Source organism: Sinocyclocheilus rhinocerous, unplaced genomic scaffold (genome assembly GCF_001515625.1).
Source record: "Sinocyclocheilus rhinocerous isolate Xijiao unplaced genomic scaffold, SAMN03320098_v1.1 scaffold299, whole genome shotgun sequence".
Lineage (NCBI taxonomy): Eukaryota > Metazoa > Chordata > Actinopteri > Cypriniformes > Cyprinidae > Sinocyclocheilus > Sinocyclocheilus rhinocerous.
Genome location: NW_015652998.1, coordinates 2,374,342 through 2,388,378, shown reverse-complemented (window position 1 = coordinate 2,388,378; position 14,037 = coordinate 2,374,342). Strand labels below are relative to the sequence as shown.

The window sequence follows — 14,037 nt, the reverse complement described above, 5'->3', positions numbered from 1 at the left end:
ACTAAAGACGTCGTTAAAACAGTCGACGTGACTTCAGTGGTTCTACAATAATTTTATAAAGCGACAAGAATATTTTTGTGCAAAAAACAAAACAAAAATAACTTTATTCAGCAATCTCTTCTCTTCCCTGTCATTATCCTTACGCGGTTAACGCAGTAAGCACAGTGAAGGCCTCCGTGTTCTACGTCCGAACGTCAGCTCATTATCGGCCAAAGCTGCAGACGCATGCGTGTGATGCTGATGCAGGAGCCGTCCAATGATGAGCCGGCGTTCTGACATAGAACCTGGAAGCGCTGGACATAAACAACATATGAGAATGACACAGAAGAGAAAAGGTTGTTGAATAAAGTCGTTATTTTTGTTTTGTTTTTGCGCACAAAAAGTATTCTCGTCGCTTCATAAAATTATTGTAGAACCACTGTAGTCACGTCGACTGTTTTAACAACGTCTTTAGTACCTTTATGGATCTTGAGAGTTTGGGTGGCGTTGCTGTCAATGGAGGCCTCTCTGAGCCATCGGATTTGATCAAAAATATCTTAATTTGTGTTCTGAAAAAGAACGAAGGTCTTAGGGGTGTGCAACGACATGAGGGTGAGTAATTAATGACAGAATTCTAATGTTTTGGGTGAACTAACCCTTTAAATTGATCAACGGTATCAGTAAAGACATTTATAAAATTACAAAAGATTTCTATTTCAAATAAATGGCTTTTACAAAGCTTACCGAGTCGACTACAGACTTTTGAACAGTAGTGTAAGAAAATGTACTCACACCCACAAATGGAACAAAATTTTGGTAGGAATCATCATCTTGCCTAGAAGAAAAATCGAAAATCGAAATCAAAAATACATGAAATGATCGGGTGATAGAAATCATCTCACTCACATCTTGTGTTTGCAGGTCAGCATGGCCTCAGCAATTGGAAACTGATGAGTAACCGTAGATCCGTTGATGTACTGTAGAATTCGCCCAGCCACATCCACAAAGTCAGAAGAGGAAGCTGAAGAGATACAAGAACAAATCCTAGACAAATCGCCAATACAATGCATCTCAACAGGCAGAGGAAAGAGAAATGTCAGATGGCATGAAAAATAAAGAACTGTAGAGGGGTTAAACAAATGCAATCATTTACTAGTCTGAGGCGGCTCTGGGCGGCTGAAAAACTCTCGCCATGAGCTGTCCAGGAAGGAAGAACTGTAGCGATTGTCCAGAGAACCCAGGTGTTTGGCCACAGGGTGAGAGCCTGTGGAGACACTCACATGATACAGCCTGCCTTTTTTGGAAAGCTTTTGTCATTGTTGTGTGCAATATAACTGTGTTTAAAGGTTATTTATACGCACCTGTAGGCACCACAAGGAACTTCATGTGACTGAGCCAGTCAGACATCTTGTTGGCGAGTTGAGAGACAAAGAATCTCAAGACGGCTCCTAAGTAGCTCTGACCTCCAACCGCCACCACCTTCACCGGTTTGGGCATGATTGAGTTACAGTTGCAGCTGTGAGAATAAAGAAGGAACAATGAAAAGATGTATGTCACTGCAGTGCAGACACAAGTACTGGTAGATGCAATTGCCGTTTACATACTACAATCTCTGATCAACATTGCAGAATCAGGTTTAACAATATCAGATCTGACAGCCAGTCATCACTACAAACCATGTCGTTTCACATTTGTGTTTATTCTCAGTGATTCATTCCACCAGTTACACTTACAATTTCTGAATGCGTGTGAGCAGGGCGAAAAGGACGGCCTGGATTTCTGATCCAGAGCAGGTGCAGACCACCGGCAGCTTCTGGGCTTGCAGCAGCTCGGCCACATACTGCAGAAACACACAGACTCATATTTCTCTACTTCAGAATGGATAAAAACTTAAGTATGCACTAAGATACTGACACAACACAGATGTTCAACTTCAAATTAACGCAGTCATAAAGTTCTGTACAGGGTGGTCAGACAGGCAGGCACACAGGAAGTGAAATGGACTGGTATTTACGTGTCCTTGCCAATCGCTGCCATTGACGAGGATAAGGCTGTCAGGAAGGGTGCTGTCAGACAGCAGGATCTGGTTGAGCTGGTCGTACACTATCTTCCTCGTCATCTACAGATGAAAAAAAAAGCATGACTGAAAGCATCTTGTTCACCTTCATTTTCTCACACTAGCATTTTAAGCATGTAAGTTACAGTGTATAATTTCAGTGTTGGGGAGTATCTAACAGCTTAGCTACGCATTTTACCTACCTTCACAAAAGTGTGACAGCAGCGCTGCTTTCAAAACAATGTGCTTTTAAAGAATTTGTTTAATTTTAATTAATTTAATTAATTTTGTTCATCCTTGCAAGGCATATTTTATGTTGTTTTGTTTTTAGCAAAATTAAATTAAATGCTGCTATTTATCATTAGGTGTTTGCCTCAGTATACATTTTTACTCATTAGTTTTAATTAAAAAAATTAAAGTTAAATTTGTTTTTAAATAAATGAATACTTTTATACAGCAATGGTGCAAAAATGACAGTAAAGACCTTTACGTTGTTACAAAAGATTATTTCAATAAATGCTGTTATTAGCCAAATAAATAAATCAGTATTTCTATTCATCCAAAAATAATAGAAATACTAGAAATAGAAATATTAAGCAGCACAACCATTTTCAAAACAGATAATTAGACGTTTCTTGAGCAGCAATTCATCATATTGGAATGATTTCTGATGGATCAGGTAACACTGACTGGAGTAATGATGCTGAAAATTATACTTTGCCATCACAGCAATAAATAACAATTTAAAATATATTAAAATAAACAAAAAATATATGGTTATTTTCAGTTGTATTAATATCTCACAATATTACTGTTTTTACTGTATTTTGATCAAATAAATGTAGCTTAGGTCAGCATAAGAGATTTCTTTCAAAAACATTTCTTTTCACAAACTTTTGAACTATAGTTCAAGTTTCCTGTCCAAGTTTAAATGTTGTCTTGTCACCCTAATTGACTGATCTTCTGTCAGGACCACTATCGTCAAAGATGATTGATAATTAGCATACAGTTTGGATTGGTGGTATGGTTCTGTTCTGGGCAAGAACTCCCTGCGCATCCATGCAGCCTAGCATGGATGAGAGCAGGGAGAGCAGCGATAACCCCCCCAAGGTAAACAGAACAGAACCAACATAAATGTATTGCAGATATCGTTAAAGTTCAATAATTTAATGTACACATTTTAGAATTAGTCTGATTCAAAGGATAATCAGAAGGCTGAATCCTGACTGACAGAGGAGGAGCTGGGGATGGAGGAGGGTAATTAGCTATTGAGCAATGCGAAAACTGCTGATAATACTGAGGGACCTTATATATGAATGCTTAGGTGTTTTGCCATTGTTTTGCCATACAGACCCTACGCTCATGGCATTGACTGAATCAGATGTTGACATGTTGAACCTCCACTCTTCAGGTATTCAATTAATGAATAGCATGCTTACAGTCGTCTCTGCCCATAAACTTGGATAATAAAAAGTACTTTAACAGTGAAAAAATAAACACTTCACCTTTAAACCTCGTATTCTGGATGACTCTGAAGCGGCTATTTCGGTCTCAGGAACCGCACAGTTTCTCACAAACATTTGATAAAGAGTAGCAGAGTTCATGAGCAACAAAAATATGTTAGTGAAATGTATCAGATTTTTAATAAACGGCAGAGAGTTCTAAAATCGGCACTTCATCACGATGACCCTTGAGTATGTTTTGACACTTCTGCACAAAAGTGAACCGCCATATGAGCCAGGTGTTGAATCATGCCAGACCTAGTACAGAGTTACATAAGGAGAATTATCGCCCACTCTCTCTCTTTCCCTCCCTCCTCTAGCATCACACCCACTCCTCCCGCTCGCTAATCCTCACGCACAGCCCAAATGAATCACCATATTCTCTGCTTTGCCCTCTCACACGCACAGAAACACACAATTTCCTGAGCAAATAGCCCTTGGGGTTTATCGATTCTGCTGAGCTTCAGTCAGATCAACTTAAGAAGAGTAAGGCAGCTGTTCTTGGTTAAGTGCTAGCTCTGTGTGTGTGTGTGTCTGGAGGATGTTACCTGAGGGGTGAGGCTGAGCTCGGGTGATCTCTCACCGTCCGAGCTGTTGGTGCGTTCACTGAGCGGTTTGGACAGCTGTCTCTCTTTCATAGGGGTCCCTCGCCTCTGTTTGGGGGTATGCCTGCCATCCAGTCTGGGGAGAATTGCACAGCTGCTTTTATTTATTTGTAACACACTCCATTTCATCTTGATATGTGCACGAGTCTATGAAAAGCAAGCAACAATCCTATTTAAGAGTATAATTTCATGCACTGTAGCAGATCTCACTAAAAGAAAAGGGACTACGTACATAGTTTGTGGATAGAATAGATTAGTATAGGGCCGTGTGACCAAAATATCAAGGTATGTATAATTTTATATCATGCTGAAATATAACAATATTGTTAATTTTACAGAAAATTTTGTCAAATTGTTTATAAAACAACTATGTGCTAATGTCCATTTTTTTTAAAAAGTTTAAGATTTTTTCTTTCTTTTTTATTTGGTACTTGATAGAATAAAACCAAAAGATAAGGTAATTTATTATAAATTAGTAAGGTCTGGCGTTGGTAGAGAAAAATTGGTACTGACACATTTTAGCACTGCATACTTCATAGCAAACAACCCTTAAAGGCATACTCGCCACTAAAAATAAAAATTGTCAATTTATTCAAACCTGCTGGGTATCGTTCAAAAATTTTCGGTATCGATACCGATACCTTGACTTCGATACCAGTTCCTGAACAATACTTTTTTCGATACCAATTTTATGAAATCAATTTTAACAAGATTACATTATCTAAAAAAAAAAACCTTATTTTTATTTTATTTATTATTTTATTTTTCAACTTGTTGAGACTCATCTCCTGAGCCACTGCACAAAGAAACAAAAGGTAACCAACACAATAAATCAGTGAAGACTATTTGAGCTTTATTAAAACTATTTGCGGTTTACACATCTGTTAGGCTACATTTACACTAGTGCGTGTTCGTTTTAAAACGCATAGCTCAGACAGAATCATGATTTCTATTTATTTTCCACTGATTTACTGATGAGCATTAGCAGCTTCCAGCGCTGTCTGCTTGTGTTCTCTCTAGGTGTGTTCGACTTGACGCGGACTGACTGTGCAGACCGATCGGTGTATTACAGTACCAACGAGAGCTAAAGAGAGCAGACTGCTCCGCGCACTTTCGAATCGCTCTCGCGGATGTCAAACACTGATCGATCTGCGCCGTGCCTCTAGTCGAACACACCGGGCTAGTGCTGCAAGCTTGTTGGCTCACTGACGCTGATGAGATTAAACCCTTATGTATCGAAATTTTGTACCGAACGACGAGACGTTTTTCGATACTCGATGGTATCGAGGCATTTCGGTCTGTGCCTAAAAAGTATCGAACTCGATACCCAGCCCTACAAACCTGTATGACTTCTTCTGTGGAAGATATTTTGCAGAATGTCGGTAAACATTTTCAAAACAAACAGTTTCGGTTCCCAGTGACTTCCATTATATGGACAAAAATACAATGGAGGGCAAACAGAAACGAAATAGTTTGATTATCATCAATCTTGAAAATATCTTGTTTTGTGTTTAGCAGAAGCAAGAATGTATACAGATTTGAAATAACTCGAAGGTGAGTAAATGATTTCATCTTTAAATACAGGTTTTATGTGAAACACCAACCTGGGAGACGGCATGTTAGTGCTATTGCTCCTCTGAGGGGTCCGGGGCCTCTCTGCCACTGATAAAGTGATGCTAGGGGTCCCGTCGGCGATCACCTCCACTTCATTGAGTTCCTATAGCATTAACCTCTCAATAAATCCTAGTTCATGAGCTCACAGAGGATAAGAATTTACAAGTTTTACTACTGCTCTAAGAGACTGAGAAAGGGGCAGATAAAGACAAGCAACCAGTCTTACCAATGTGTCCATCTCTGAGAAAACATCGTCCATGTGCGCACTGGGGGAATGCTGGATTTTACCAGATACAGTCTGCTCGCCCCTCTTCAGAAGAAGGAATGGATGGGGAAAGAGAGAGAAATTAAAAGAAATGAGACATACAGTGGCCTTAAAGGGATAGTTCACCCAAAAATGAAAATTACCCCATGATTTACTCACCTTCTTAAGTGAATCAATGCATTTGTGTAAGAAAAATATCCATATTTAAAACTTTATAAATCGTAATCTCTAGCTTCCAACTGTTATACGTGCGTTCATGAGAGAGTGGCGTTCCAGAGGATGAGTAGGATGTAGGCGTAGCATAAGCTCTGGTGAGAATATGCTAGTCTCGTGAGAACCAAGTTTTGTTTACAGCAAAGGAAAACCAGTCTCTTCTTGTCTTATATCGAAATCCTCCGGCATTTTTCTTTGCAGATCCTCCTTTTGTACTTCTAATTCGTGACCGGTATTTTGTTTTGCTCTCTCCTCTGCGCTTCTGCGTTCGTCACTTCTCACCGGAGCTTACGCTACGCCTACGTCCTACATCATACGCTGGAACGCCACTCTCTCATGAACACACATACGACAGTTAGCTGAAACTAGAGATTACGGTTTATAAAGTTTCAAATAGGGATATTTTTCTTACACAAATGCAGTTTGTGTAAGAAAAGCAGTGCAGAGTGCTTTTTATGATGGATGGATGCACTTTATTTTGCATTATAAAGCTTGGAAGAGTCAGGAAATTTTTTAATATAACTCGGATTGTATTCGTCTGAAAGAAGAAAGTCATATACACCTTGGATGGCCTGAGGTTGAGTAAATCATGGGGTAATTTTCATTTTTGGGTGAACTATCCCTTTAAGAGCAGCAGCAATAAGGCAAAGCAAAGTAAAGCTAAATTGCAGTGCTGAAATAAGGTCTATCTCTAAATGACACTTACAGGACTCAGCTTGTCTTTGCTGTGGCTGCACCTGCTATTCAAGCTACCAAACTCTGTCTGAGAGCTGGACTGTGACATGCCTTCAAAAAACGGCCTAAAACACACACACACACACACACAAAGCCAGGGTCAGAATAAGAAAAAAACTGAGGTGTAGGCAGCTTGCCCACTCAGAGTGTGACTAAAAAAGCTTTTTATGTCAGTTTATTCCTGCATTTGAGAGTGAAATATGCTGCTTGTACATATTTCCTATTATACAATATATTCCAGAATCTTTTGCAACAGAAACAACACCACTACAGTTATTGGCTGCCTCCTTAATTATTTAATCACATCCGTGTAATGCAGAGCAAAATTACTAAATCGATATCTGAAAGAGGGTGCCATAAGAATAAATATTAGCTAGTGAATGCAGTACCGGAGTTTGGGTTTGGGGTTGCTGATAATACTGTCCGTTTCTTCCATGTCTGGGCCGCTGTCACTGGGGTTGTACATCTCAAGACTGTCATAGAGCTCATCCAGGTCCTCTTCCACATCCCGGATCTGCTCTTGGGACACATGTTCCAAACCAAACCCCACCTGCATGCAAATTATTACCCATCAATTACTGATAGAGATGAACAATATACTCGTACAGTATCATTTATTGACCAATATTAGAGTTTAGAGAATTTATCATTGATACACAGACACAGGAAGTTTATTATGTATGTTCATTTACCCTATTTTTATTTGTGTAAGAAAAGCAGTGTAGAGTGCTTTTTATGATGGATGGATGCACTTTATTTTGCATTATAAAGCTTGGAAGAGTCAGGAAATTTTTTAATATAACTCGGATTGTATTCGTCTGAAAGAAGAAAGTCATATACACCTTGGATGGCCTGAGGTTGAGTAAATCATGGGGTAATTTTCATTTTTGGGTGAACTATCCCTTTAAGAGCAGCAGCAATAAGGCAAAGCAAAGTAAAGCTAAATTGCAGTGCTGAAATAAGGTCTATCTCTAAATGACACTTACAGGACTCAGCTTGTCTTTGCTGTGGCTGCACCTGCTATTCAAGCTACCAAACTCTGTCTGAGAGCTGGACTGTGACATGCCTTCAAAAAACGGCCTAAAACACACACACACACACACACAAAGCCAGGGTCAGAATAAGAAAACTGAGGTGTAGGCAGTTTGCCCACTCAGTGTGTGACTAAAAAAGCTCAGTCAGTTATTATGTCAGTTTATTTCTGCATTTGAGAGTGGAATATGCTGCTTGTACAGGTTTCCTATTATATGCAATATATTCCGGAATCTTTTGCAATAGCAACAACACCACTACATTTACTGGCTGCCTCCTCCATTATTTAATCACATCTGTGTAATGCAGAGCAAAATTACTAAATCTATATCGGAAAGTGGGTGCCATTAGAATAAATATTAGCTAGTGAATGCAGTACCGGAGTTTGGGTTTGGGGTTGCTGATAATACTGTCCGTTTCTTCCATGTCTGGGCCGCTGTCACTGGGGTTGTACATCTCAAGACTGTCATAGAGCTCATCCAGGTCCTCTTCCACATCCCGGATCTGCTCTTGGGACACATGTTCCAAACCAAACCCCACCTGCATGCAAATTATTACCCATCAATTACTGATAGAGATGAACAATATACTCGTACAGTATCATTTATTGACCAATATTAGAGTTTAGAGAATTTATCATTGATACACAGACACAGGAAGTTTATTATGTATGTTCATTTACCCTATTTTTATATTTAGATTACCTTTCTCATCATCGGACACTCACTTAAATGTTAAATCTTAAAATGTTTTAAAAGAATTAAATACAAATAGTTTTATTTAGATAAATTAGACTTTTAATATCAGCCATTTATTGGTTATTAGCTATTAAATTAAAATAATTCATCTTATCTGTATCAGATGTTTATTTTTATTAAGATATGTAATGTCCAAAGTGACCAAATGCAATCCTTAAAGACAAATTGAGAGTGGAAGGGAAAAGACCTCTGCGGGTGCATTACACTAAAGAGCGGGTAAATTTATAGACAGGATGCAATTACCTCATCAGACACTTTGAACCATTTCACCAATGCCATAAGCTTCTGTTTGATGTTAGGTTGCTGGATTTAAAACACAAACACCTTGTTAGACAGAAAACGGGGGAGTCATAAGCAACAATAGCAAACAGACACAAATTAACAGCGTATCTGGCTGAGCAAAAGCAGGGAACAAAAATAGCAGCAAGCAGAGAGCGAAAAAAAAAGCTGTCACAACATCCACAGAGCGCTGGCGAAGGGACTAGAGGCTTGTCAGCTAGAAGACGGAGCGCACAGGAAAACAAAACAGACTTGTGAAGGCATCTGACAGGAGGAAGCAGATAACATGTTAATGTGCTCTGAAGCCCCATCCCTAGAGTTTCCATATGACTGCAAAAATTGCAGCAGCTCCTATTGCAACTGCTGCTACATCTAAAGAACATCAGTGGCCCCAGGGAGAAATATGCAGTTGGTTAACTTCTTGACAAAGCCTGAGTCAACATGGAGGCACAGAGAAAGCTGCTATGGATCTCTGAGGTCTTTTTTTCTAATCCTGGACAGATCACTTACGTCACTTACGTTAGCTCTGGTGATGGAGGCTGTGGAGGGGAGTTTACGGCGAGGTTTCTTTTTCCTCAGTTCATCCTCGTCGTCATAGAGGTACTGCCCAAAAATGACAAACCATGATTTAACCCTCAAAAACCTTACTTGAATAAAATAACAATGACTATGTCTCTCAAGTGCCAGAAGTGATCCATACGGCCTGGGCACTATATTACAGGTCTGTGGCAATATGATTTTTAAAAGAATAGTTCACCCAAAAATGAAAATTTGCTGAAAATTTACCTCAGGCCATCCGAAATGCAGATGAGTTCTTTCTCGGAACAGATTTGGAGAAATTTAACATCATGTTACTTGTTCACCAATGGATCCTTTGCATTGAATGGGTGCCATCAGAATAGGAGTTCAAACAGCTAATAAACACATCACAACAATTCACAAGAAATCCACACAAGTCCAGTATATCAATTAACATCTTGTGAAGCAAACAGCTTTTTTTTAAATATCAAACGGTTTCTTTCAGGCTAAAATACAAGTCCTTTTTCCATAATATTGGTTTCTCCAATGAAAAAGTTGTCTTGTCTGATTCAGGAGAGAAATATGTATAGATCAAGCACTGTACAAGAGAAAACAGTCCAAAACGGTTCTAAACAAATATGATGGTGGATCTTGATGTGAAAGGACAACAGGGGATGGACTTCTTCTCTGGAGAAAGTGTTATTATGGTCTATGGAACCAGAAGCAATGGTTTGAAGTTAAAACGCTTTAATGATGGATTTGTTTATTACAAATAAACAGCTTCACAAGATGATGAACTGGATTCATGGATTCGATTACATGTGGGTTATGTTGTTCTAATCAGCTGTTTGAACTCATTTTGACGACAACCATTCACTGCAGAGGATTCACTGGCAAGTGATGTAATGCTAAATTTCATTAAATCTGTTACTATGAAAAAACTAACTAATCTACATCTTGGAGTCTTCAAAACACCTCTTTTTTGTGTTCCAAGGAAGCAAAAAGTCAAACAGGTTTGAAACTGCATGAGGATGAGTAAATGGTGACAATTTTTGTTTTTGGATGAACTAAATTAATCACCCATTTTGGCTCCCTGCATTTCTTTAAATTTCTTTCCTCTCTCTGCAAGAGGGTCTTTTCATGCCACAGTTCTTACACTTCTTATCTGATAATAGTTTTGCTTTATAAAATCCATGTAGTGCATTTCTTCAGTCATCTGACTGATTCATTACAGTCTCTGTGCACTGTCCTAATTCACTAAACAGGAAATAGGCAAGATGGCTGAATATCAAAATCAATCACTTCAGTCTCACAGGCTTTACCTGCCCCTGCAGAGGGTCATCACTGCCATCCTGCTCTGACGAATAGCTTTCTTCTTCCTCCTCAGAGTAATTATCGATGTCTGGTGAACGATCTGAAGAAGAAAGGAAGAAAACAGGAATCATGCAAGTGACTAAACCAGAGCAGGCCTTGCTAAAGAATGTAAAAAAGCAGCCTTGACCTCTTTTTGTAATTTCTCATTAGCTGGTTTAAATTGTAATATATATCAAAGTGTGCAAGTCTCACCGGATAACTTGGCCTTTGGTCCCTCTGGGTCGATGGGTTGACTGGAGAGAGAATAGACCCTGATCTCGGCAACGGGCACTGGGGTGTCCTTCACCGTCGTGTGCAAGCCCAACACCTGAGCACCTTCTGTAGGGTGCTGCATCACCTACAGACAGAGAGAACTGAAGCCATGAAGTAAACTGAAAGACAAGGGGATTAGAACAGACTACAAAACACACATGCTGAATTATTACAATGCAAAATACGAAAAAAAAAAAAATCTTCGATTAGATAGTCGACCCAAAAATAAACATTCTGAAATCATTTACTCACCCTCATGTTATGCATACATTTCTTTTATTCTATGTAACAGAAAAGAAGATATTTTGAAGAATGTTGATAACCAAACATTGACCACTGACTTCCATTATATGGACAAAAAAATAGCATGCAAGTCAATGAGACCCGAAACGGTTTGGCTACCAACATTCTTCAAAACATCATCTTTTGTGTTGACAGACGCACCTTTAGAGAATTAAATTTTTTCTTCATGGCTTGAAATAAATAATAATGTGATATGATGTGGATGTGCTTTCAACAGTTAGTCATGTACTGAATCCTAGCACAAATGCAAATGTCTTGCCATTTATTTGGGCTTTAAATTACAGATAAAAAATTACCTGTGTGGATTTTTGGTGCATCTGTGAGAAGTTTCAGTACTGTTAACTCCAATAAAGTGAAATAAAACTGATAGAAGCATAGAAAGTTGTTCTATTCCCCCTCCTACAACAGCCTTCCATGTATTTTATGACATTTTAAAAACATTTTCAAACCTGTGCTAAAACGTGGGTTATTATTTTACTTTACACAAGCAGTCTAGAATCACAAAAATGCATCTGAACTGGATTTGTAGGGTTTTGCAGTTCCTCACCTCAGCCATATTTATCATCCCTAGCGCGAGGGTCTTATAGCCCAATATAGTGCGATTCTTGTACCTCTTGCGTCTCTGGAGCATAATCTGAAGCTTGTTGGCATCTCTCTTCAAAAAGTGTGGGTACTGAAGACAAAATGGAAGGGATAAAGTACTGTAGAACGTAACATTAACCGGATCTAATTTATTATAACAAAGGGGAAGTGTCACTTAGGGACTTCCAGTAAGTTTCATCATAACAAAACCATAATACCGTAATATTATCTCTGCAAATGTCAATTTAGTACTAATCTCATCCAAAACGCACTCAAACACAGCTAACCTGAAGAGAGAAGGTCAGCTGAAGATCAGTCTCAGTAAGGCCTGCAGAAGACAGCATGATTTCATTTGTCCGCAAAATGCGTTTTGAGCCCTAAAGAGACATTTACGTTCATTAGTCACCTAAACACAGATTAAGCACAAGACTTATAGTTGAGTGATGCAAACCAGTAAAACAATTTTTACCTGAAGTTTAACTGCAATGACCACCGAAGTGAGATCTCGGTCCAGCTCCTTCAAAATCACTAATTTTTTAAGAGTTAGACTGAGAAGTCTGCAAAAGAAAACAAGAGAGAGATGCTAAAGTTGCTCTGAGGACAAGTTGCTATGGCAGCTGAATGAATAATCTGTCCCCAAGCCGGCTTATCAAATTTTCCCTCACAGTTGACATTTTGGCTGACATTTCACCTAAAATTCCACACAACAATTGCGACCTTTTCGTACTGTGATTGAGAAGTGCGATGATGGTTTTTAATATATGTCACTGTCAGACACAATTACACATTGAAATGTGCCTCATATATTTCAAGGGATTGATATTTAATGGCCCTCATGTTGTGCCAAACCCATATGCAATTTTTATTATTTTTTTTATTTTTTTGCTGTGGAACACAAAATGAGATTTTTAAAAAATAATTTACACACGGTTCTTTTAGCCTCTGTCTGTCTAACTTGAAAAAAAAGCCCTTTTGTGCATTTTTGTCCTTTTTGGAGCTTGACATCATTATGAACTGTCATCATATTTTTCCATATGATGACAGTTCATAATGATGTCAAGCTCCAAAAAGGACAAAAATGCACAAAAGGGCTTTTTTTTCAAGCTGCTTCCTTAAATTCTTCACAGAACTTCACAGAAAACTACCAGCACAGGTGTTTGGATCGACATGAGGGTGAGTAAATGATGGCAGATTGTTCATGTTTGCACTGAACTATCCATCTATAAAATAGGCTACATGTACAGAAAACAAACATGACTACAGCTTCAACATCCAGCTAGCAATCTAAGGACAGCTACCAAGGGATCCTGAAATGAAAACCATTTATAAATACATCTCTCCACTGCACATAAGATAGGACATTTGATGTAAACTGGTAACAGACAAAGAATGCAATGTCCCAAAATCTGGGTTGTCCTCTGATACATCTCCAGAAGGTGTGCTGAGATGTTTTTGGCCTGAAGTCAAGAACACTGCATTGGTGATATTAGATTTCAAGGATAAATCTCTGAGTGACACAGCACTCAAGCACTGGGCTCATTTAGTTTCTGTGACAGGTTGTAGATTTACACAATGACAGGAACACTGTCATGAATTTTTTATTAATTAAATACACATGTATATCTAAGCCACAATATGAAGACTATAAAAGTAAGTAATACTAAAACTAAAAGTTAATACTAACTTTGTCAATTCTTTCATGTTTTTTTTTTACATTTTCACCGAACTGTACCATAAATTTGTGCTATGGTGTGACATAGCAAAAATTAAGAAAAAAAAAACTCTTAATAATATATAAATAGCATGAGAGAGATTTATCTTCATTGTTAGATGCTTATTTTGATAATGGTATTTATTTAATATGAAATTATAATTAATATAATTTTCCCCATGACTTGTTGGACAATTTCAGGACAAACTTTGACAACAAGACAAACTTTGCTGTCATCCGTTCAAAACTGCTGAAAAT

The 14,037-nt window shown here is 38.4% G+C and overlaps 1 protein-coding gene across 2 annotated transcripts in view; it reads right to left on the bottom strand.

Moving 5' to 3' along the window:
- Positions 1 to 14,037, bottom strand: part of LOC107715395 (phosphofurin acidic cluster sorting protein 1-like) — a 25,875-nt gene that overhangs the window by 6,501 nt on the left and 5,337 nt on the right. The window contains exons 2-19 of one of the 2 annotated variants that reach the window (XM_016521526.1): positions 12,538 to 12,625; positions 12,356 to 12,445; positions 12,034 to 12,159; positions 11,124 to 11,268; positions 10,880 to 10,971; positions 9,549 to 9,641; positions 9,003 to 9,062; positions 8,381 to 8,541; positions 7,956 to 8,049; positions 5,983 to 6,066; positions 5,747 to 5,859; positions 4,086 to 4,218; positions 1,994 to 2,098; positions 1,713 to 1,819; positions 1,341 to 1,495; positions 1,133 to 1,243; positions 886 to 1,000; positions 772 to 814 (exon numbers count right to left, since the gene is read on the bottom strand). In XM_016521526.1, the coding sequence (XP_016377012.1) occupies positions 772 to 814; positions 886 to 1,000; positions 1,133 to 1,243; positions 1,341 to 1,495; positions 1,713 to 1,819; positions 1,994 to 2,098; positions 4,086 to 4,218; positions 5,747 to 5,859; positions 5,983 to 6,066; positions 7,956 to 8,049; positions 8,381 to 8,541; positions 9,003 to 9,062; positions 9,549 to 9,641; positions 10,880 to 10,971; positions 11,124 to 11,268; positions 12,034 to 12,159; positions 12,356 to 12,445; positions 12,538 to 12,625 (1,915 nt within the window). The remainder of the gene's footprint in view (positions 1 to 771; positions 815 to 885; positions 1,001 to 1,132; positions 1,244 to 1,340; positions 1,496 to 1,712; positions 1,820 to 1,993; positions 2,099 to 4,085; positions 4,219 to 5,746; positions 5,860 to 5,982; positions 6,067 to 7,955; positions 8,050 to 8,380; positions 8,542 to 9,002; positions 9,063 to 9,548; positions 9,642 to 10,879; positions 10,972 to 11,123; positions 11,269 to 12,033; positions 12,160 to 12,355; positions 12,446 to 12,537; positions 12,626 to 14,037) is intronic. The other variant, XM_016521527.1, reaches the window with a different exon arrangement.